The following is a 26,520-nucleotide window of genomic DNA, read 5'->3' on the forward strand; positions in this document are numbered from 1 at the left end:
ATATTTTCTCCTTTCATCAATTAAATTCAGTATTTCTTCTGTTACCCAAGGATTTCTACTAGCCCTCATCTTTTTACCTATTTGATCCTCTGCTGCCTTCACTACTTCATCCCTCAAAGCTACCCATTCTTCTTCGACTGTATTTCTTTCCACCATTCTTGTCAATTGTTCCCTTATGCTCTCCCTGAAACTCTGTACAACCTCTGGTTCTTTCAGTTTATCCAGGTCCCAGCTCCTTAAATTCCCACCTTTTTGCAGTTTCTTCAGTTTTAACCTACAGTTCATAACCAATAGATTGTGGGCAGAGTCCACATCTGCCCCCGGAAATGTCCTACAATTTAAAACCTGGTTCCTAAATCTCTGTCTTATCATTATATAATCTATCTGAAACCTGTCAGTATCTCCAGGCTTCCTCCATGTTTATAATTTATGGTTCCCAAATGCAGTGTAAATGAATGAAACGAAATTGGTGTGTCATTAAAAAATAGGATAGCGCTATTTAACTATTAATATCTGTGTTCTGTGTTTTTTATGCTGGCGCTGTTAAAGTGGAGTACATTTGCAGGAGATGCGCTATTTTTCAACGTGCTTGGCATTATTGAATTATAAATCGAAACTCATTAACTTCATATGATAATAATTCTTCAGTTTAGAATAGAAGCTTTTGAAATTTGATACTACAGGAGAATGCTGAAGATTAGATTAGATCGAATAACTAATAAGGAGGTAATGAATCAAACTGAGGAGAAAAAACCTTATGGCATAGCATTATTAAAAGAGGGGATCGGGTGGTACGACACATCCTGGGGAATCAAGGGATTATCAATTTGGTACTGGACGGAAGTGTGGCGGGGAAAAATTGTAGAGGAAGAACTAGGCATGAATGTAGTAAGCGGGTCCAAAATAGATAAAATTTTCTGCTTCCCAGATGAACTTTTGGAACACACTACAGTATCTGCTGATCTAAGTATGTGGTATTTATCCCCATTACGTAACCTCTCCACTTCCTTCTGAATATCGCCCAGATGTGTTTTAAGACTATTGAAACCTTTTGCAACAATATGTTGTAACTGTGGCATCCATTAGAGATGGATTAGACATCTCTCAACTGCACATAATGAGCAACTGTAGCCCCTCTTTCTAGATGTTGACTGCAGATTCTATCAGTATTGATGTTCATGCAAATTGTTCTCGTAGTGAATGCAGACAAATTGAGGTTGCAAGTGCTGTTGGATTCTTCTTTGAATGGCACCAAAAACAAACGCATGCAGCCGGCCGAAGTGGCCGTGCGGTTAAAGGCGCTGCAGTCTGGAACCGCAAGACCACTACGGTCGCAGGTTCGAATCCTGCCTCGGGCATGGATGTTTGTGATGTCCTTAGGTTAGTTAGGTTTAACTAGTTCTAAGTTCTAGGGGACTAATGACCTCAGCAGTTGAGTCCCATAGTGCTCAGAGCCATTTGAACCAAACGCATGCTTGCCACTATTTATCAGTGATAGTGACATTGTTCAACTACTGTTTCAGCATTTGGGATCACCTGGTGAGCATCACCAAAGAAGGCAACAGGACAGTCATCATCACCACTCACTACATTGACGAGACGCGTCAAGCCGGCATGGTGAGTCTGGTAACCTATTGCTGACTGTGTGCCTGTCTCATTCCTTACACTGCCAACAACTGAAATCTACAGCATTATCATCCTGCAATGTAGGATACCTAGCCTTCAGAGATGCAGCAGTCAGAACTCGCAACATGCGACAGACTGGCTCAATGTGTGGAACAAATTTATCAGTCAAGCTTTACAATCTTGCTTAAGAGCGACTTGGTGTCATGTAGTTAAGAATGACAATTAGTAAACATAAAATTGAATGGAGCAATCATTGTGAAATTTGGCTGATGGTTGGAAGAATCTCTGTTTATATCAGAACTAGCTAGATGCAAATATACAGGTCAGGTAGGGTTTGCTTTCTGCCTGTGAAAATTAGTAGTTTTATGTGCTTCTGGGACCAGTGTTTGAGGGTCAACAACCAACCTTTCCTGTTGGATTTTGTGTAGACAAAAAAGATAGAACACTCCAATATCGTTTCATGTACAAAATATATACAACAGATACATAAATTTCTTAATGTGACGTGACGTAATATATAAACTAAAATCACTTTAAATTCACCAGGTGCTTTAAGTTAATATCGTATCTCCCCTTTGTTAACTTCAGGAGAGCTGAAGACCTGTGTTCTGTAAATTTTGAAACATTGCACTATTGCCAAGACTAGGACTGAGGCATCTCCTGGAGTAGATGTGGGATTTCGACTCGTCTAATATTTTCATTTTTCTTTTTATATGTTTATGTATATGTATGGAATAATAAAGTGAGGCAGCGAAGAGGACTACTTAAAAAATATAAGTTTATGTCATTCACGATATGAAGATCGTCAACTGTAAAGTGTGATTGTTAGCCGGAGAAAGCATTAGAAAAAGTGTACTGAAAAGTCAGTGGTATAGAAGCCAGGCAGACAAAGGCAGTCTTTTCTTGTATATCCATCTTCTGGTGAATATTGGGACAACAGCTGTTATTCTACTTTATCTCACATGAAATAATGAGAACAGCTGTATTTACTGGTTTCATTCATATGCAACCTGTTTCTTTGTTACAACATACCCTCCTCATACTCCTTTACTACTCTGTGTGACCACATTAGCATTGGGAATTATCACAATACTTTTAGTTGCAGGTCCAAAAAATATCAGCATACACAAAATTTCTTATCATCTGTGGTGCATATGGTGCCCTGTAACAAGTCGTGTTGTTGGTTGGTCATATCCCAGGATGTGATAAGTAGTGTAACAAATGAAACACAATCTTCCAAAATGGCTGAGGTACTAAGATGTGAGTTCAGTTTTGTGAGATTCATACAAAATTTGTTATGTTGTGCTTGGTATCAGGTGTTGTTCAATTTTGAGATTCAGAGTTGTATCATGAGGAGGTCTCAAGACATCAAGCTGGCATTGATCTGTGAAAGATAATCAGTGACAGTGTCCACGTCTTTCATGTGGTGCATATTGCTTGTACAACTGTGTGATGTAATCCAGGTGGTGGAAACATCTGGGACAGAAGTCTTTTAATGGGTTATGGATTGAGTATGTTAATGGTCAGTGATATGCATAGATGACAAAGTGGTCTACCTTCCATGTCATCCTTAAACTGAAGAGTGGTCTACCTTCCATGTCATCCTTAAACTGAAGAATTGCCTTGTAGACCTAAAGGAGTTTGCACTCATAGGTAGAGTGTTTGCTGTACAGCCACCACTTCCTGTTTCAGGACTGTAGCAATCCTGAAATCACTTGCGTCCGCCACTGCAGTTAACTGCGTGTGGGAAGTGAGTGTACCATGGTTGTCGCCTAGATAGTCTTTGAGCTGGATGAAGGCTTCCTGCAGGCTAGTGGTCCACTTCAGTTTCTGTTTACTGTTGATATTTTTCCCTTTTATGACCTCTATGAGCAGGGTCTGAATAGTGGCTGCCTGCAGGAGGTGGCGCCAGTAGAAGTTGAGCATTGCTAGAAATTGACATTATTCCTGGTAGTCTTGTAGGGGTAGTAGTTGCGGAATGAGATCCATTTGTTGTGGTGTAGGGCAGATGCCCACAGTATTGACAGTAAGGCAGAAAAAGTTAATGGAGTTAGCATTTTTCATTGTTAATTATGATGCCATTTGCTGTAAGTACACTTGTTTGAGACAAGAGTCATGCATGTCATTATCCCAGGAAAAATGGAAGTCATCAACTTCTGGAAAACATTAAGAACCCCTATATCAGTGACATCAGATTTTTTCAAAGGGAATGAATGACATGCTACTGGTATAGATAAAGGAACAATGTTTATTTAAAGAAAATACGTTGCCTAGTAATAATAGTGTAGAGCACTCAAGTGCAGTAAGAGAACCACACAATACAACAATAAACAAATATTGCTGCCTGGCAGATGCAAATTCACAAAGAGAAAAATACAGTGAGTTTGAGGAAAAGAACTAATGACACATACATTCAGGGAATCAGATCCTAGAATAAGAGTTCAGGGGAAGGCATGTATAAGTAGGAACAGTGCAAGAAGGCTAAGTAAGCCCAACTGGGTTGTTGCTTTGATTAAACTGTTAATCCTTTTCCGTTTGTGATATCCTCTGTTGTCAATCTTAAGCAATGCCCCTAGCTGGCATGACAGCTGTGGGAGTTTGGCACTGCACACATGCATCTTGCAGATGTCTGTCCTACATTTCTCGTACTGTAGGAGTCACTAGTGCAGGGCTGTATATACTTCCTAGTACTGCAGGTGTACTCCTCATTCTGACTTTGCAAGGGCAAAAAGAAAAGAAGAAGACTACATAATTAGTTCACATCAGCTTCATAAATATTCATTTTATTTGACAAGTATAATTACAGCAATGTATTTTTACAGAAACATTATCTCCTTTCCCACAGGTAGAAAAAAATTAGAATCAACATGGGGGGTTGAACCATTATCAGAACGTGGTCTGTGCACCCTGCACTAGCAGACTGCCTAAACATCCCTCAACATCCCTCAGAGGTAAGGTATTGTGGTTACCTTATGAAGGGCTGGTTTCCTATTGCACTCATGATGGGCAGCTGATGTTGTTCAAATGTGTGTGAAATCTTATGTAACTTAACTGCTAAGGTCATCAGTCCCTAAGCTTACACACTACTTAACCTAAATTATCCTAAGGACAAACACACACACACACACACGCCTGAGAGAGGACTCAAACCTCCGCCGGGACCAGCCACACAGTCTATGACTGCAGCGCCATAGACCGCTCGGCCAATCTCGCGTGGCTGATGTTGGAAGACATTGCTAGTGACTGCAGAACAGCAGAAGAGGCATAGCCTCACAGAACTTCTGTTATGGTGTGTGTGTGTGTGTGTGTGTGTGTGTGTGTGTGTGTGTGTGTGTGTGTGTGTGTGTGTGTGTGTGTGTGTGTGTGTGTTTGTGCCAGTTGGTTGTATGGGATCAGTTCAGTACAATAACATTGACTAACATGGAGACATGCCACAATGCCAGACATAAACTATTGTGTTGAATGTGTCCACGAACACGCCGTAAAGGAAGCTGCCCTGTTTGTTTCAAACCTGGCAGAAAGTGCTGCTGTCAATGAATGCAGGCCCATCTCAATCATATCCCGAGTGAGCAGCTGTGAAGGGAACTGCATGCAATGGACATTTGGGATTGGGTACCTCATTAAAAGCCATTGGTTACATGAAACTGCGCAGATTCAATAGGAAACAACAGAAAAACTGGGTGTAGCTGACTCAAGGAATGTAGTGAGGTCAGACAAGTCACAATTTTGTCTGTTTTCAAATGACACAAGGTGTCAAGTGCACCAAGAGCCCAATGAAGCTTTGAAACTACTGACTATGGAGGGTGCAGTTCAGGCTGAAAATGATTATCTGATATTTTAGGTGTGTTTTTCATAGCATGATTTGGGCCCACTCATTCAGATACCATTAACATGGACACAAATGTTTATTTGAACACTATCAGTGACCATTTGTCACCCCATCCTCTCCATCTTAAAGAAAACTGTGCTACGGAAATCTATGACAGACAACAGCCACATTCATAGGCCTACATATTTCTGGTTTGATTAACACTCAAGGCACCTTATCACACGTCTACTGACTCACTAAATCATCCAATCTTAATCCCACAAGAATGGCTGGGACTATTTGGAACAGGTGAAGAAATTTAAAAGTCACCATCTATGCAGTCTGGTAGTGCTATGGGATCTAATCATTAATGAGTGGCTTCATCTGGATATGGTGTACCTGGAGAAACTGTTGGACTCTCTTCATTGACTGAAAGGGCACAATAATGTGGTACCAGCATCATAAGTACCCAATCAGTTCATCTTCAATTTGAAGCCATTATCAAGGCTAAAAGTGGTGTTGTACACTGTATTACCTTAATGTCTCCTGTGAATGACTAATTTTTTGTTCAGTGTGCTTACCTACACATGTGTATGAGTGATACCTGCTTCCAGCAGCAATACAACTGCTGGTAGATGAGGACTGCAGTAAGTGAGCAAGTATATATTGGTTTACATGAGAACAGAACTTTGGAACAGAAAATTGCAATCTAGTTATACAGTATTTCAAGCATTTGTTGAAACAGGAAAGAAGCTACTCTAATGACCTGTATGAAACCAGAAGGTCAAATCATATTACCTCAGTTGTTTCAGATGTTTAATAGTTATAGAAGCTTGAAGAACTCTGGGGGTACATATGATGCTGGTGCCATATACATTGTGACTTTTCCAGACAATGAAATTTCACTTTCTTGAACTAGCTCAAAACTTCCACATCATTTCCAGGAAATGTCATTTCTTGCATGCTACTTTCTATACATCAATCTGTGCCATTGATCAGCAACTGGCAGCATCCAGACTGTGTGCTTACAGCCTAATGTATAGAACTTCATTAAAACCATAATAAAAGACCTACAAATGGATTAGTGCTGTAACTAAGACTATGGGTTGTAACTGAGAAGCAATATCTATTTTCCAGTTATCAATGCCATTTCAGTACTACTGTAGATAAGTGTCAGTTGGATGTATAGTGGTGCTGAGAGAAGAAGGTAGATCTGTCTGCCATATAGTATTCCTGGCATTGTAATATAACTGTTGGATTTTTCTTGAGACCATCATTGAAGGAAAAGAGGTTAGAGTATTACATCCCATCAACATCAAGGTCTTTAGAAGTGGAAAACTAGTTCAACTGAACAACAGCAGCAAAAGAATTCAGGAGAGGATTTTCTTAAGTCCCTTGTCATAATTGAGCTAAATCTTACTTGGGCAGCTAGCTATACCTCTCCTCCTGAGTGTGAGTTAAACCATCTACCCATCTTACCTACTGCACTCTTCACAAAGTGGATTACTTCAGGTAGTAATTTAAAAGACTCTTGTGGTGTACTAAAATGCAATAAACATCTTGTATCAACATAACCTCTTATGAGACAGAAATCTAGTATAGTGTCTCACCTAAGTACAATATATGTGTGAGGTTATGTGAACTGTTTCCACTGTGATGAGACACTACCATTATAAGCACAGTCCTCAGGTTTTTCACCAATATGACCTATGTAATGTCAATCCGAATGACAGTTCTGACTTTTTCGGTACCTAGAATGTCGAGAACTAATTCAGCATATGTGAAACAGTTTGCCATAGTCAAAGATGAATTGGCTGTACATCTCTCCTCCATACCATATCACCTCATGATTCCAGATCTGAAATAGTGTGACAGCCAACGGCATGCAGCCACGGGACCAGCACTGCTCAGACCATTTATTTAAAATAATTTTGCTATTTCACTTGTCAAATACCTTTATGTATCATATGCCTTCTGCTCATTTACTTTAACATTCATAAGTATTACTGTAACTAGTTTATTTGAAGTTTCATTTGTTCTACCTCAGCACTGTACTTACTACTTTGAATTTTTTTTTCTAGATTGGTTTGATGCGTGCTGGAAAATTCTTGGCAGAGGAATCTCCGGAAGACTTGCTTCGTAACCATGGTTGTGACTCTTTGGAAGATGTCTTCCTAAAACTGAGCAAGATACAAAACCGGGGGAAGAGAAGAAGATCAAGTTTCATGCAGGAGATCATGGCAACAGTACCTCCACCAGAAGTAAGTGACTTTTTTATACAGGTACTTTCTTTCATCGTTCTCTAGCTTATTTGTTTATCTGAAACTGTAAATGAAATGATTATGTTCTTAGTGGCACACACTAATTGAAGTCAGTTTAAGCACCTCTAACTTCACACTGGACTGTGTAATTGAAATGCTTACAGCAATGAGTGGATTTTTATATAACAGGATTTTATCACATGTGGATTCATATGTTGCCAAGGTTGTTTTGACTACACTGCAGAAGTTTCACTGGGAAGCTCTTACACATCCTCCAGACAACCCTAATCTCTTCCCATATGATTTTCCATATCTTTTGAGCCATAAAGGCAGAGATTTGTAGCTGTAGATTTGCTTCAGACAAAGAGGTGTTCACCTGGTTACATTTATGGTTCCATAGGTAACTGCAAACATTTTTTCATGGCAATTTTGTTTCACAGTGAAATAAATGTATAAATGGTTATGATGACTTTTGAAATAATAAAAGTTTACTTCTTTCTTTCCCATCTGTCCCATTTTCAGTTGACTGCTGCTTGTAATTGGTAAATAGACATGACATAGTTCACTTATACCATGTTCTGCAGAATACATTCTTGGTAGGCTCCTATAAATAGAAGACAAGAGGCCACAGTTTAAGTTCAATGTAGGAGACAATTTTCATAAGTCTCAGAGATACACTGAAGTAAATTATGTGTTATCTGTGGCTCACTGGTGGTAAAGAAATAGTGTTAATTTATATAACTGTGATATGATATTATGTTTATAGTTGACTCACAGACAGAAAATAGTGCATACAAACAAAAGTTTTAGAATATGATCTGTATCAAGCACAAAGTTACAATTAGAAAGTTTTTATTTCATTTCACTACAGAATGAAAGTTTCACTCTTTCACCTTGTTTTGCTATTTCAGCTCCTTATGAAACAAGTTGCAAAGTTGAAGCTCAAAACCTGATGTGAGGATTTGCATCATGCTTTGATTGTTCTTGACTTTTTCTCGCACATAGCTTCTAAAGAGATACTGATGTGTAAGCAGGGTCCTGAAAATGAAATTATTGAATATGTCATTTCATTGGGAAAATGCCATCTACTACTAAGGCTTAAATTTTTGGATTAAGTTTAACAGAAAAATTTAGAACATTTATAGTACCTATCTGTTAAAAGACTACATTAAAAACAATGAATCTTTTTTCAACATTTTGAAATACAAAGTAACTGACTAGATTATAAATTTTGGAAAAGGTAGACAAAAGTACCTCCCTCAGTATTGTGAAGGTTAATATATTGGCTGAGTATGTCTCTGATTTTAAATTGTACTTTGTCTAAAATGATAAATTAGTTTTTATATATAAAAACAAAGATGTTGTGACATACCAAATGAAAGTGCTGGCAGGTCGATAGACACACAAACAAACACAAACATACACACAAAATTCAAGCTTTCGCAACCAATGGTTGCTTCATCAGGAAAGAGGGAAGGAGAAGGGAAGATGAAAGGATGTGGGTTTTAAGGGAGAGGGTAAGGAGTCATTCCAGTCCCGGGAGCGGAAAGACTTACCTTAGGGGGAAAAAAGGACAGGTATACACTCGCACACACACACACACACACATATCCATCCGCACATACACAAACACAAGCAGACATTTGTAAAGGCCCCCAAACTCTTTGCCTTTTCAAATGTCTGCTTCTGTCTGTGTATGTGCGGATGGATATGTGTGTGTGTGCGAGTGTATACCTGTCCTTTTTTCCCCCTAAGGTAAGTCTTTCAGCTCCCGGGATTGGAATGACTCCTTACCCTCTCCCTTAAAACCCACATCCTTTCATCTTTCCCTCTCCTTCCCTCTTTCCTGACGAAGCAACTGTTGGTTGCGAAAGCTTGAATTTTGTGTGTATGTTTATGTTTGTTTGTGTGTCAATCGACCTGCCAGCACTTTCGTTTGGTAAGTCACATTATCTTTGCTTTTAGATATATTTTTCCCACGTGGAATGTTTCCCTCTGTTATATATCATTAATTTGAACCCAACAATTACGTAAATTAGTTTTTAGATAGATCTAGACATCAACTTCTTTTAACATTCTTTTTTGCAATTTGTATTTCTATTTATCCAGGAGCCTGTCTCATATGACCTCAACTCAGAAATTAGTGGAGAATTTGGTGACAACATAAGCCTCTCCAACAAGGAAGCTGAAATTTCTGTAAGTATCTGAAAAAGCATGGTAACATGTTTGTTTTTTAAGCATATAGAGTTAAATAACCAGGAACTTTTATGCTAAATGTTTCAAATATTCATGACTTGTTTAACAAAGTACCATTTTTAAAGTAAGTCTCACTGGATTTTGAAGGTGGTATTCTAATTTGATCACAAACTGTACTGGTAGAAGAAAAAAATCTTATGTAGACAAGTCACTGGTAATGGTATTTGCATTTTAAGATCTGAAGCTGTAGCAAGCTGCTGCGAAAGAGTCTGCAACACACACTGTGTCTTGCTGTCGCCATAGAAGAGTGCATTTAGGTGTCTGTGTGGTTATGTGTGTGAATGCTTGTAGTATTGCTGGAATATTAACTAATGCTCAAAAGCTAGTATCAGTGCTGGTTTCTGTTACATGTTACTGTGTTCCATCATTGATCTGCTATATGTGAGTTATTTTATGTAGTGCTCCATCCAGGAATTTCCACTATTGTTCAATATACACTTCATTTATTCCCCATTTGTAATTACTGAAAATATTTCACGTACCAATGAAAAATTTTCAGCATTGTGCAGCATTCTTACTGCAAAGCTGAAGCTCTACAAAATATATTATTTTGTGGTAGATTTTTGAACAGTTATGATCCTGTTTTGGAGTGATAAGTTCTCACTCTTATATTGTGTTTTATACACCTCTGTATGAAGACTTTTCAGGAATGTGAGATATGTGGACTATAAGTTTGTATACTAAGTAGTTAGTAAAAGCTCCTGTAGTCTACATTAACTTTCAGATAGTGTAAGCAATAGTTCAGAGTATGTTATAGCAGTCAAAGATTCTTAGTGAAAGTGTTTAAAAGTGGTTAACATATAGGTAATATATAAGTAGAAATTCTGGTTTGAGTGGCTTGCACAATGAATCTGGAAGCCAGTGAGTGAAGTCAACATGAATTTTGCTACTAATAACAGAGTATACAGAAAGATCGCATGCATACAAAACAATTCTTCACAGTGAACTGAGGATGTCTAGAGTGACAAAGTTATTCCTCTCTATGGGAGGGATCAACTTGTATCACTGGCAAAGACTCTTATTTTTGTCATATTTCACACTGTTGATGGTGAGGTCCCCATTGTCCATGATGAGCCATGTCATGTGTGACTGCAAGGCAGGACATGAGTTGACCGTTTCTCAGTAAAGGAGCAACAGTCCTGGTGTTTCTGTAGCCTGGTGTTTTTGATTAAGGCATGGAGGAGCTTGTCAGATACAACTGTAGCGAGATTGCTGGTCAGTGTTGAAGTTCTCGAGTTGCAGAGGAGGAAGGGGTGCATTGTCATTTCCCTTCTTGAGTTATCTTCTGCCTGAATGGCACTTGCATCTCCTGTGCTTTATGTACCTTGTAAGATCCAGATGGGTTTGAGGTGCATGGAGATGTGAACCTGGTATGGTGTTAATTTTGTGTGATGTTTCATGTTTGACATGTCTCTGTTTACACATCACACACATGGCATGGGTAACACAGGGGGACACTCGTAGTCAGTGCTTTCACATTATTAGAAAAGTTCACTATGTTGACATGTTTTTCAGTGAAGTATGCACAAACTGTCCGTATATGCTTTCCATCAACACTGCAGTGGGTGCTGCCTCATTCATGTCAGGAAGTTGTGAATCGTGGTACCATTCCCACATTAACTTCCTAAGAGAAGATTTCATAGCATCCAGTTCCATACCTAACAAATATGCCTGGGCTTGCAATTCTAGATTCTCATTGTGTAGCCTGCGCCTGTTTTTTGTTTCTTTTTCTACCTCATAATTCTTCATCACCACTTGTAGTTTGGACTCCAGAGCCCAACAGTCTTCAAGTACAGTTTGAAAGGGGCTGTATCAGAATAATCACCTCTGAAACTGAATTTTTATGTGCTTGTGGGCTGCTGGTGAAACCAATACAAACTCTGTACTGTTGGTTTGCCTGAGGATTCCTAGTGTTAGGTCAGAGGAAAGGTGAATTCAATGGAGAAAATCCATGCCCAAGATCAGTTCATGAACATCTGCAATCACAAACTGCAATGAAAATTCTCATGTAGACTGAGGTCTACAGTGTGAGTGATGCTTTCATATAGGCTGATAAGAGTGTTGTTTGTAGTGCACAGCTGGATGACAGACATCGTATGTTCAGTCTGTGACTGTTCCCAGGAATGGTGTTCCCTGCAGAGCCAGTGTCTATAAGGAGATATTTATTTGTTGTGTTGTCTAACACAAACAGTCTACCACCATCACTTGTAGATGGGTCAAAACTAGTTTAACTCACTCACTTGAGTTGTAGGTGGCTTTGCTGTGCATTTGGGTGGTTGGACAGCATAGAGCACCTGCGTGCCTGCTTGCCAAAACATGAGTGAAAGCAACATAGCTGCAGCCCTGCCTCCTCACTGCCATGAGAGCTGTTGTTGTTGGCAGCAGGTGTGGCAGCTGCTCTCAGGGCAGTCACTCATGATGTCATTCTTGTTAGTGTATGCAGCTGCTTAGGTAGTAGCATCTCATCATGTGTGCAGCCAGTGCATCAGGCCAGGAATCTGCTGATGGCAATCACTGTTATACATCATATCTGACCATTGTCATAGCTATGGCATTGCAAAAGTCTGTCAGCCAAAAGTAAATTGTTTTCCCTCATATTGTATTCATGCAGAATCATTGCTGGTTGTATCTGAGGCAGTAATTTAATTAAACAGAGTTTGCTGGCTAGCATGAAAGTCAGGTTGATCAATTCAGAGATGTCTCCACAGATGAGATGGTGCCCTGCTGCCCAACGGTTCCTCATAAATTACTTGTTGTAGCTGTAGCTCTGGTGTCTTGGCCAGTCAGTGGAGCACCAGTGTCTTTGGAGTGTCGAATTTGCCTTTGGCCATAAATCCTTGTTTGACGTCACTAATTATGCGGGCATACTCCCCTACATTGCTTAGCAGGGCCATGAACTTAGATGTATCACCAGTGATTCCAGCATTGTTTACAGTAAAACCTCTGTAATTGAAGACCTGGAGACCCAAGCCTCCATTTCATCTTCGGTGCACAATGGCTGACTACTACATTTCAAAAAAATGAAAGTAATATCATGGATAAAATCGAAACTATGCAGGAAGTGGGTGTGATCACTGGCTGAGATGCACATGCTAGCATTGTTTACAATTGTGCCCACTTTATCTGAATTGTTGTTTCACCTGCCGTCAGTGTGGTTTCTATGTGTAGTTTGGTCCATGTTACATATTTATTATTCTTCCTGCCATTTTTTGCCAATGTGAGCAGTGACTCTTAAAAGCTGAATGGAAATTAATTTCATTGGAGATGAAAGTCTTAGTACTGAAAAATTGGGTAGTGGAGAGATTATAGAAAAAGGTAGCAGCAGAGTCAGGTGTAAACAAAGTAACAGTAAGTGACTGGCAATGAAACAGCATCAAACTAGAGCAGTGTTATTCTACCAAAGCATCTTGTTTTTCTTCCAAAAAGGCATAAAAATTCAAAGATCATAAATTCATGAACACATCAGATTACAAAAAGACTAGTAAACCCCCTTACTTGTGATGTACTCAACAGCAAGCTAAAGGATGTCCAATAAGTGGTCCGATGATTCAGGAGGAAGACTTTCATTTTGAAAAAATTAGAAGAAGAAAAAAAAGAAAGTTTTTCTGCTGTTTTTGGGTGCTGGTGCTGAATAGGTAGAAGAGAAGTACAGGTTGTGGTAGCTTGAAAACTGTGGTGAAAAGTGATCCAAGAAAAAATTTCTTAAACAAACTCTAAGTAATAGGTTAACTGATGAAATGACTTCGTTATTTGTGATAATATTGTGAACACCAAGTACTCAATTTATTTTTAAATAAAAAGTCTCTAAAACTGTCACTCTTCATGTAATTTGAGTTTTTATCAAATTCAAGTTCTACTTTGTCTCAATTACTCTCAATTATTGGAGTTTTACTGTAGTATGAATTTTATAATCACAGACCATGTTGACGGGTATTCCATCTGGAAGGTCAATAGTTTAAGTTGAGAAACCAATGGTGTATGTCCTCCACAGAAGTCCTGTTGTGGATGTGTTGGGACATGTGGTCCAAGGTCAGTGGCAGGTGAGATCCCACAGACTGTCTGCAGTGCAGGTGGAAAACAAAAGTGTGTTCTCATGTGGTGCAGCTGGCTGGGTCTTGAATTGGATTCTGAACAGGTTCATCTGGATCATTCCCAAAATGGATGGATGAGTAAAATCAGATGAGATGTTGTCAAGCAGACCTGAATTAGTTGCCTGGATATTATCTTGTTGATATGAGAAAAGATTTGCCTCAACACTGAAATCACTTAGAAGGACAAAATGCATGCCACATTGTTTGTGCACACATTCACCATTGTTGCTGTCAATGGTAAGACACAGTTGAATATTGCCTTCCTGTTTCACACAAATTGTAACCTGATCAGCATGGAAGGAAACATTTTGCTAATCATTCTTACAGTCACCATTCTGTCCAAATTGTTCAAAAAGATAGTGATCATGGGATGACTCCATTGTCAAAGCTAACACTATATCACATTGTACACTTTTTAAATCAAAATATATAATGCCATCCATTGTGGGATCAGCAGTGTAGGAATTCCAGTGAGGGGTGGCTTGCAAAATGAAGCGGGAAGCCATGAGTGAAGTCAACATGAATTTTGTTACTGATAACAGAGCATGCAGAAAGATCATGTTCATACAAAACAGTTATTCACAGCAAACTGAGAATGGCTAGACTGACAAAGATACTCCTCACTGTTGGAGCTGGGGGGAGGGGGTGTCAACTCATATTTGTGATATTTTGTGTCAACGATGGTGTGGTCCCCATAAGTTCATTACAAAGTCAGCAGCACAAACCATTGAATGTTCATTCAAAATTTTATCTATCTAGAAAGTAATGCTGTTCTCTGTTTGGAAGAAAATATGTGCTAATCTCTTAAAGTGGTTACTACTAGTCCACAAAAAAGAATTTATTTGTTTATTCCATTTTACTTCCTAATTGCACTATCTTATGAATATTATCCGCACTTGTGTAGACTGGTCAGCCATCAGATCTTCCTCCAGATGATGAGCCAGGAAATGAGTGGACAGATATGTTCAAGGTAGCACAGTTGCATCACTTGAAGGCTCTTCTTTGGAAGAATGTACTGTGGATGTGGCGAAACTATGGGTATGTATAAATGTTACTATGGTTTCATTGAACTTAAATACAGGTTTTTAGATGTAGAAAGATGTTATACTAAAATAGATTAAAAACTCACATTGAGAGAGAGTACAACCTGTAAAAGGATAAACAGCAGTATAAAAATATTACTCTAAACCTTAAAGGCATAAGCCTTTTCCTTTCAGTTTCGACTCTATTACAGATAATTTGGTAACTTAATGCTATTCTGGTGTTCTATGTCTTGTTTCCTTCATTGTATGAGTTTTGAAGTAAGCACATATTCATCAGTGAATTTAGTATGTATTTAATGTTGTTTTTCTTTTCTCTTCTATTTTGTCCAGTAGTTTTTACCACAAACACTGAAAACAAGACTCATGATGTTTATAACATGCAGCAACAGATTAAAAAGTATGTCAACTGAGCTACTCTGAACATCACATTTTACTTTATACTTCCACTTCCACATTTCTGAGGAGGCATCTTTGGTTGTGTAAATCCCTACAACACAAAATTGACTACACTATAATACTGATTCAGAGTCACTACTTAGAGGCTCATTTTCTATTTAAAGTTATTCAAAAGTGTTAACTATATTCTACTTAGTCAAATATAAAAAATTAGAACTTTATGTACATATATATAGACACAAAAGGCACATAGCTAAAATGTTACAGACACTTCTAGATTAACTATTCTGAAGTAAACAATATTTTAGTGAAGCATGTATAACGAAACGAATTTCATGTCCATATAAATGAGCACAAAAGACACATAACTACACACACTAATTACCAGGAGGACCTTAGTAAAAAGTCTAGTTTTATCTGGAAACACTTTGACAGTTATAAGCTGCCACACAGAGAAATTATGAGGCAGAACCTACAGATTTGAGCAATTGACAAATAAATTTTAACCAAATAAAGGCACAAGAAAGTTTTATTAGTAAGCTTCATTAAATATCTCATACAAGGGAATGGTCCAATAAGACATGTTGAAACCTACTCTGGATTTTTTTTTACACAAGAAGAAGACAATGAAAGAATTGCACTGTCAAAATTTTAGCTGCTAAGAGGCACTGCAAGTATTAAAAAAATAGCTGAAAATTGCCAAATTCGTAACACACCAGGCAGCGGTAGAAATATACACCCCTACTGGCACTGTAGCAACTGCTCATGCCCAACTAGGCACACACACAGCCAAGGTCAGCGTAAATTTGTAAACAGGAAACACGACACAACCCGATCATAATTTGTAAAGGACAATTCAGGTTATCATTCATTGATAGTTTCTCTGACACTACAGTACACAGTTGTTATTCTCTCGAATTAGCCGCTCAGGTAACATCTATTACAAATTATCAGTTGCTTTTTGCAGTATTGGTAAGTATTGACAATACAGATAAAGTTGAATTAATCTTAACTGTTCTTATGTGAGAGTACCTTTTTTTTCTTCCAGTTTCATAGTAATGTGGAATCCAATTAACATTCTCAATTTAGCAATGATGAAATATGAATAAGGTGGTTTCCAGCCAAAATCACCTACTTCTCCTGAGGATGTACATATGTATCATTTGTTAGTCAATTTCCTTGACATTCATTCAAATGATATCAACATTCCATTTGAAATTGTGAATACATTAGAAGAAAAAGGAAATAACTGTTATGATTCCATGAATTGTGGTTTTGATGACATCAGTTGTACCAGTAACAGTTATGAAGAAGAATACCTTTCAAGCCTTAAAAAAACAGCTTTCATCGAGAAAGAAAAGGCAGTGAAATATTGGTTAAACGAAGGAGGGAAAAAAAAAACACTTGAAGTTACGCAGTGTGCAAAGGCATTTTTGTTTCATAAAATCTAAGCATGAACTGTACAAATGGAAGAATGAATTACATAAAGTAAGAAATATGCATCAAACAGAAACCCAAAACCATCTGAATGAAAAACTGTTCGAAAGATATAGAACTGCTCGATGAAGATCTGCAAGACTAGGTCTTCCAAATTGCAGCTGACATGACATTGCTGATTTCCAGGCTTCGTCAACTGGGCTACACAGGTTCAAGAAATCATACAGAATTGGAAGTTGCAAAATTACCAAGTTTACGTCACTTAAATGTGTAGAACAGCTGCCAGTGATAGACAATGCTATAGAGAAATTCATAGCTGACATAAAGACGAAACTTGCTGGTTTCCTCGCAACTGCTGTTTATAATGCTGATCAGTCAGGTTTTGTGAAAGAACTGCATGCACACTGCACTTATCATTTTGTGGTGAAAAGAAGGTGGAATCAGTTGCCCAATCAATGAATGCAATGACACATTCATATACAATAATACCAGTGATAAGTATGAGTGTTTTGCTGTTTCCATTGCTAGATCTGTCTTCAAGAACCGCAAGGCAAATTAGGGCCAAAAATAAAAAATGGACTAAAGTTGCAAAAATCTTGCAATTGGCATATCAAAATCTGGAAAAATGGGAAAGAATAATTTTCAACATTTTGTTTGAAATGTGTTCCTATCAGCTGCAGAAACTAATTCATTGCTTTTGTTGGATTCACGGTCTGAACATAATGACACATCTGTTTTTGTGGAGGACAATGCAAAATCTGTAGATGTAATGTGGATTCCGCTTGGAACTACTAGTGCAATTCAACTTCTCAATAAAGAATTTTTTTTGACAGTGGAAAGCATTTTTCAGGAAATTATCAGGCAACATAATTTCTGATACCTCTCTCTGATTTCAGGTACAGTATTCTTAAATGGAACGGTATTCTTAAGTTCCAGTCATTTGTGCATTACCAGTTTTCTTTGCCACACTTTACGAATTTGATCAAGTATGTCTGGTATGCAGCGCAATATGCAGAACAATGGTCAGGACCATTTCTGAATCCATTCCAGTTCTGTCTAAATAAAACTAGTGGTTACTGCAAAGTGCTGACTGCATCAATTTTTCCTTTGTCCAGTGTGTCTGGTGCAAGAAAAATGTTTGTTTTTGTCATTCAATAGACACTTCACAGTTTTGTGATGACTACAGGGAATAAACAAAGAACTGTGTTTCACTGATAGTCAACTGTACAACATTCAAACATTACTATAAGGAATGACCTACAGGAATTGTTATAAAATGTAGTATTTCAAGACACATTTCATTTTAAAGTTTACAGGTCCTCATTGATGGAAGTCGTCTGTGACATAAAACACTGCCACGATTTCATTTTCTCTGCTAGCCACTTTTATCAGAATTATATGAGCAAGAATTGAACTGCCAATATGAAGTTATTCAAAAAAATGTTTCTATAGTTTAAGCCAGGTTTTCACCAGAGCAAACAAGCTAACAAGCATGAACAGAAGAGAATTCTATCTGGTGCATCCAGTAGGCCTCTTGCATGTCTTTAAACTGGACACCACTGCAGCTTATTAAGTGTCCCTAACCTTCCCCAGTTACCTAATAGGAAAATGGAGACCTGCAGTTTCATGTGAAATCCGAACCACATATCTTTTGTGGCCACTCCAACATCTGTGAGAAATGAATGCTCGGTTAAAAATCATAGTGAAAAAGTTGTGGTCTGGACAGGATTTCATCTCATGCTCTCTGGATCACAAAGCGTGCTCTTTGCCACTAGACCATTTTTGATTTAGGAAAAAAAAAAATGACTATTAGACCTTACACGCATAGTGGAAACGCTAGCTGTGTCACCTCTTGAGATGATGGTCGACGTCAGTAATTAGTGTTCTGTTTATTAATTTTCCCTTAGTGGTAGAGAGGCCAGGGAAAAATGGCAGGTGACATACAAGTAAAATTTTGGACCAGTGCTAAGGAAAGATGGAGATGCATTTCCATGTAAAGTGCATGATCTCCAAGCATGTCAAACTTCCATGCAAATTGAGACACTTAAATTCTTCCTTCCCTGTGCCATTTTCCATACTCCATCAAGAACAGTGTGCTCACCATGCAAAATAATCCTCACTGAATGGAAAAGTTTTGAATTGTGGCTCTAACAAGATAGAGTTACATCCTTTATGCTGAATATTAGCTCCAAAAACTAAAAACTAAAACACAGCGTTCATAGGGAATGCTGCTACCTCATTTTCTCTTCCGTTCCCTTTAGTATAAACGATTCTAGCCATATATAAACAAATGGTAGCAAATTTTCTGCAAATACTCATTCACACATGTTCGCTTCCATTTGCTTCTTTGTAAGTCAGGCTTTAGGTGCTTAAAATTGCTGTCTGTGAACTCCGGATAATTCCGCTATGGGGCACTGCATGGGTGATTTGCCAAGTCCCATGCTAGGCAGGCAGGGCTGTACAAACTGCTGTGTTAAGCTGTTCTTTGCACAGCAACTTCAACATTTTTTACAAAATGCTTGCAGTGCCTTTTAGCAGCTAAAATTTTAGCAGTGCATTTTTTTCATTGTCTTCTTCCTGTGTAAAAAAATTCAGAGTAGGTTTCAACATGTCCTATTGGACCATTCCCTTGAGAGTTTCACTGGTTCTTAGAGCATATAAAGATTCATTTATTTATCCATTGGTAGCATTTTGTAAATCCCCTCATGAAAGAAAGCCTTCAGTATTGTGGAATAAATCAAGCTCTATATTAATAGGCAGAAGCAGGAAGAGCAGGCTACCTCTGCAAAGTGTACTAACAAGAATTTATAACTTGTGTTAATCTGCTCACTCTTATAATACTATTGGAATTATAATACTATTGGAATTTCTTCATAAGGAGAGAAGCAGTTAGTTTGAAAAATTCCATTGCTTCTCCTCTTATACTTCTCAGCTGCTATTTAATGTAATACTTCAAACAAAGTATTTGTGTAACCAAACAAACACTGTTTTTAGCCTTGTTTCACAGTTTCTGAAACAAGGCTAAAACAGTTTTTGTTTAGTTAATTTACAATGTTTCACCAAGAATATTATCAACTGACTATATGCTGGAAAATACAAATGATCTGTTTAATTGAATATTAAAGATAAGCATAATTTACATCCTTGAGCCCAACATAATACATTATAAGAGTGGCTAATAACATTTTATTTAGCTCTGTTTTGGAATGTAAGGCAGTCTTCAATTTCCTGCCTGCCAGTTACTGGCATACTATTATAGATCTTTGCAACAGAATATAAAATACCATTTAAACAGGGATCCATGGAAATCATTCTTACTTCTAGTATTGTGACTGTGAATTGCCCAATTCATCTTTACTTTACTCTTTTTATTAACAGTAAACACAATAATGGAGGAAATTTATTGACGTATAATTGTAAGAATCCCAGTGACCCTGAATAGACCCCTGAAAGAAGTTGTGTTATCAACATCACATAATATTCCTTCTACAGAGGAGAAATGATTTGAGCAAACTAGATTTTTAAAACATTTGGCTGGGCAAATATTGCTCATGAAGGGAGTCACAGCAGAACAGAGAAAGAGGAATATCAATAAATGCATAAATTGACTGCTAGGTGTGGAAGACACCTCACATTAAAAGTAGATAAACAAGATAGTGATCAAATATACAACTTTTTTTTGTAGAAACAATGGATAGGACCCAGTCATCATTTCTAACAATTACTGTCTGAAGTAGAACAATAAATAAGATGACCTATAATAAAGGCAAGCAATATACTCCTTTTAATGGGGATAAATGTGGTTTCCAACCCAGTTTCGACCATAAATCAGCTATGTGAGAGCACTGTAACGTAAAAATGATATGAGGAGGGTTATTCAGAAAGTATATTCTCTAGAACCATAACTACAGTGGCCTGAAAGTTTTATTAGAAAATACATTTAAATATTTGAGCACAGAGAACTAATGTGGCATCAGTGCTCCTCTCCCTGGGGTAAAGTGGATGTCAATGTTTCATCCCTTGTGAAAATTCTGTCTGAGAACTCATCACTGTCAATGTGGTATTGCTGCAGAAATGTCAATTGTGCTCCACGTATTTGGTTTGCATACAAGCGTCAGATTTCTCGGTGCACCCCAGGCACATAATTTCCAGAAAAAGGGTTTTTTTAGAGTTAAATGCAACAAGGATAAAGATAAATCTTGGAAATAGCTGTTTAGCTTTGTAATCATGTTAAATGCTAGTGAGAATCACCCCATACATGGACATGAAATTCATTTTGTTAGACACACGTAACTAAAATATTACTTACTTTAGAACAGGAACAGTTAATCAAGATGTGTCAGTAAATGCCCTGCCACAACTGTTTCATAAGATCATATTGAGAGAATATGAGGATGGAATATTTTTTTTTTGGGGGGGGGGGGGGGAGATGGATATTTAAAAATGTAATAGCCCAAAGAAGCAGTATATGTGACTGTGTCCTACACAGAATGAGCAAAAACAGCACTTGGACAGCTTCCTGCACTGCTTCATCTTGGAAGCCCCCCCAATCTCCTCAGGAGATTTTGGTAATATGTTCCTGCATCAATTATGAGAATAATCTTTTAGTAACACACCATGGCAGTCCCTAAAAACCCTCAGCATCATCTTGGCCTTGATGGTCAGGTCTTCATGTTTTTGGTACTGGTGAATCCATATGTTTTCGCTGTTTGCTTTCTCCTCTATCTCTGAGTGATGATACATGCAGCACTTGCCCATGGTTATTAGGAGGCTAAAGAAGTCATCAGGATGAGCCTGACACTGCTGCAACATTTCTGCTGCTGCCTCAGTTTCGCGGGCTTTCTGAATAGGTGTGAGCACTCACAGAACCCAGTGTGTGGCATTATTTGTCATTTGAAAAGTGTCATGTAAGATATTTAAACCTAACCTACAACTTATTTTCACTTTTCTCCGCTATTGCGCCTATGTGTCCTTTCTTCTGTGTCGTTCAAACTTGTTTGAACACACTGGACATGGCTGCACCATCTGTGTGCAGCATTATTCCCCTTAAAATAAAGAAAATTAATTACCACATGACATACTACTTTATCAATGGGCTGCACCATTTTATTTTGGCTCCTCTAGTCTGGGAACCTAAGATCAGAATTACAATTACAACACCAAAACCCCCAACTTAGCCTTGCACTGCACCTTGTATAGACAAATAACAATTACCAATTATTGTTTTTCACTTTACAGTTTTAATTTAACTTGTTTTATAATGAAGAATCAAATTTTTGTATAGTTTTAAGTATGACAACATATTCTGAATAAATGAATAACAAACTTGAAATAGTTATTTTTGCTGTACACAAAATTTTCCTGTATTAAATTGTATGCAAATTTCACTAATATAGGTTAAGTATTTTAGTTGCTTTCAATTACAGAGTTTCAAGTGCTAATGTTTTATTATTTTGTACAAGGAACAGTATCTAAAACTAAGCTGAAAATTGTTAATCTGCTAAATGTTTAAGTTTTGTATATTCAACTACGTGATTTCATAATGTTTTGCAGATACTTCCAATAGAATATTCTACATATTTTACACAAAAATTGCATCACGTGAATAAGTTTCTGTCTTCTTATATTCAAAATTATTGAAATGGCTGAATGCAAACACGCATGATGAAGTTTCAGTTTGTATAGGATCTTAATTTTTCATATGCAGTGAAATGAAAATATATCTTGATCCATACAATGTACTTTATCAAAGGATAAATAAAGAAATAAAGATGACAAACTTTTCTGCTGCAGGTCATTAAGTAACAATAGTTCATACTGTATTAAATAATTATATATATAAGATAAAACATAAAAATAGATGTACAGCAACATAATAGAAAAAAAAATTACAGTGTATCTCGTACTTCGATAGAAGCATATATTGACTATTCCAATATGAAAATCTAGGGCTGTTACATTACAAGATACAGTAATCTGTAGCTAATATCTTCCTCCTCCCAGTGTACTAGTATGTGGATGTCAAACATACTCTAAAATATTTGAGAATTTCATTGCTTTTACAGACACAATTTTATTTAAAAATACTTTTCTTAAACAAGGAATGCTTGGTACTCATCAAAGTCATCTTGCAAAGCTGCTTTTTTATTTTTGTATCAAAGCATATTCTAAAATATTTGTTTTTCCAGTCTTATCTTCTCACAGATTACATTAATTCATGTCAAATCTGGAGGAAACAGTTTGCTTCTTAATTACAGATTTAAATAGCATTACTTTTTTATCAAATTGTGTGTACTGTAGCACATGCAATGAAGCAGGACTAACTGTTTTGACATATGTGAGAGCAAAACATTTTTCTACACACCAAACAAATTAGTTTCTTTGAAAAGAATAATAAATAATACTAAATAATTATATTTCCTTATCTGATTTCTATCCACAAGATTTAAAACAAACGGCTTCATAAACTAACTTGTATTTACCACATTTTTTTTGCAGGTTTATGGCATTCTTATTTGGTTTGCCTGTTGTAGAAACTGCTCTCTATTGTCTTACAATTGGACGTGACCCAGTGGGATTACATTTATCAATTGTTAATCATGAGCTCAATAATACTATGGATCCATGCCCAAAACATGAAGGTTGCAGCTATGAACTATTAAGTTGCCGGTATCTGCAGCATCTTTCGAAACGAGGAGTAATACTGGTAGGTCAATTATAATTCTACTGTCTAGAAACTATCTGTTAATAGTCACATTCCTGTTCTGTATGCCCAATATGACAAGAGGTTTGTAGAAAATAACTGGTATTTACTTTTCATTTGTTCAGCAGCACTCTGTGGCTGGCTGACATTGCAAAAATGCTAAACAATTATAGAAGTTGTCCAAAAAAACCTGCAGAGTACCAAAAAATATGTCCCACTGTCATCCATTGCTAATTTCTCATTGTTAATGTCCATCTTCTGCTGCCCATGTTTGTCTCTTTACGTCAACATCTCTGAATGATGGTTACATCTAATGCTTTGAAAAGTCCCCTTTTTACTAACCTTCCCCTTTAAATTTTACAAAGTGATCATAGGTACCAAAAGGTATGTGTTTCCTTTTTTTGTATCATCCAGGTGAATAGTTTCCTCTTGTTATTTAATTTTCCTGCTTTTCTGTTATCCTACAGTCTCTGATTAACCTCTCTCTCTCTCTCTCTCTCTCTCTCTCTCTCTCTCTCTCTCTCTCTCTCTCTCCCCCCCCCTCCCTCCCTCCCCTTTTCCCTATACCCACTCCTAAATTTCCTTATCGTCCCTCCCCCCTCCGCCCAACTGCCAGGTACTGCACTTGAACTGGAATGAGTAGTGCTGTGAACTGGAGGAGGATGAGGTGTGGGAGAATGGTAAAGAAGCACAGGGCAGAGAGATGAAGGGGCTTCAGGGTAGGGAAAGAGGAACATTGAAACAAGGATGGTTCCCACAGAAACAAGCAAAGACTCTAGGAATTCTACATACAAGATTACTAAAGAACATTGTGTGAGCTGAGAATAGTACTAACAAGAGGAGGGAGCAGGATTGTGGATCTGTATCTGATAATGAAGTGGGCAAGATTAATTTACTGTACATTGAGATGGCATCAGTTTTTGCAATAGCAGAACAATAGAGTGCATACCGTCCCAGGCTAGTATGTATGGGGGTGTGGGTTAGGTCCCAGGCCAGACTGAATTTTGTTTTCCTTCTCTTTTTTCTTTATTCTTTCTCTATTTTCTCTTTTAATAACAGCTGATAACTGCTTTCATTATCTTTATTATAAAACAGCGGACAAAAAGATAAAATAAATTGATTTCATACGTAGTATGCTGTAGACACATACGAATTTAACAGTTTTTAGGGGAATAGTCTTCATAGAACACTGGTAATATGAACTGTTCTTGAACTAGGCATACCGAATAAAGGCAAATTGCAAACTGCTTCCTGCAGCTTAATCAACTAATCAATATTCTAAAAAGGAAAGTTGCCTCTCACCATATAGCAGAGATGCTGAGTCGCAGATAGTCACAACAAAAAGACTGTTACAATACAAGCTTTTGGCCAACAAGTCCTTCGTAGAAAATAGAAGACACCCCCCCCCCCCCACACACACACACACACACACACACACGCTGAGCACACTGCCCAACACGACATCCTACATTTCAGTGACTGCTTCACAGCCTGACCCACGTGGATGCTTCCCATCGACACCAGCTTTACTGAATTGTGCTTGTGGGAACTCTCCCTGTAACATATCCTATGTTCCTGTAACCCGCCTGGCCTCAAACTTCGTTAGTCATTTTTCTTGCCCATCCAGCCCTTCCCTGTTCCCATTCCAGTACTACACAGCCCTCATTCTGCCAATACACCCAATATTTTTACTTCTCTCCTTTTCCGCAACCCCCCCCCCCCCCAAACACTCACACACCTCTCCCCTGCCCTCTGTCTAATCTCCCGACTGCACCTAACTGTCCTACCCTCTCTCTATCTCGTCCTTACATGCTCTCCAGCAGCACTTCACTATCCCCAACCCCTACCCTGCTATCCCTCCCCCTCCCTGCCCCAGCCTCCTCCTTACCCCCACCCAGCTGCTACTCCCATCATGCACTACTGCTGTTGGTTGCTCTGTCACCAGCGTTGCTTCAGCTGCCAGAGGCTGCAGTCGTGTGTGTGTGTGTGTGTGTGTGTGTGTGTGAGTGATCTATTTTCGACTAAAGCCTTGTTGGCCAAAAGCTTATATTGTGACAGTTTTTTGTTGTTGTGAGTGTCAACTTTCCTTTTCATAATATTGTTACATTCCACCCTGTATTTTCCATTGTTTGATTTACTTAACTTACCTATTGTCATGTTCCTTTGGTAGTTGATATACATCAGCTTCTTCATAATCACTATTAATTTTCAATAGTCCAGCCTGTGGTTCATTTGTTCTTGCATATCAGACAATATTTGGCATTTCTAACTACTGAATGAAGAAATTGACACATTTCTTGTATCAACTTTTGAATGTATTAATGAAATTGATAAATTAAACTGAAATTTTATTGAGATTACAATTACTAATAAAACTGGCTTTAACATGAGCAATGCCATGTCATGAAGTACATATTCTGATCATAAGTGTACAAAATTCTCTTGTGGTGTTATGTGAAATTACTCTGAACTTGAAATATTAACAGTGATTCTAACTGATATGTAAATTACTTCCAAATTACAGTAAGTTGCACGATGCTAATATAATTTTGAAACTGCTACATAACATGTGTTTTCTGAAGGACTTTTGCTGTAGAAATCTGTTATGCTTCAGTACTGGAAATGTTTACATGTGCACAATAGCAAGGATATTTCATAAACAGATAATTACATGATCATGCTGACTGTGAGATTGAAAACTGTTTAAACATGAGATTTGTAACAAATTACAGTTTAAATAGCAAATAATACATGAATAAACAAAGTTAACTGGTATTCAAAAAGAGTAAGTACCATACACAAAATTGATATCATAATCTGCAGATGATGTTGTAGTGTATGAATCTGTATCTGTCACTTGACTCTGTCACTTTACAACCTTACCATAGTGACATTTATT

General features: G+C 37.7%; 1 protein-coding gene across 2 annotated transcripts in view; it reads left to right on the forward strand.

Moving 5' to 3' along the window:
- LOC126251308 (ABC transporter G family member 23) overlaps positions 1-26,520 on the forward strand; it is a 341,716-nt gene that overhangs the window by 269,849 nt on the left and 45,347 nt on the right. For both annotated transcript variants that reach the window (XM_049951635.1, XM_049951634.1), the window contains 5 exons: positions 1,524-1,617; positions 7,516-7,695; positions 9,805-9,891; positions 14,947-15,080; positions 23,417-23,624. In XM_049951635.1, coding sequence (XP_049807592.1) covers positions 1,524-1,617; positions 7,516-7,695; positions 9,805-9,891; positions 14,947-15,080; positions 23,417-23,624 — 703 coding nt within the window. The remainder of the gene's footprint in view (positions 1-1,523; positions 1,618-7,515; positions 7,696-9,804; positions 9,892-14,946; positions 15,081-23,416; positions 23,625-26,520) is intronic.

Source organism: Schistocerca nitens, chromosome 4 (genome assembly GCF_023898315.1).
Source record: "Schistocerca nitens isolate TAMUIC-IGC-003100 chromosome 4, iqSchNite1.1, whole genome shotgun sequence".
Lineage (NCBI taxonomy): Eukaryota > Metazoa > Arthropoda > Insecta > Orthoptera > Acrididae > Schistocerca > Schistocerca nitens.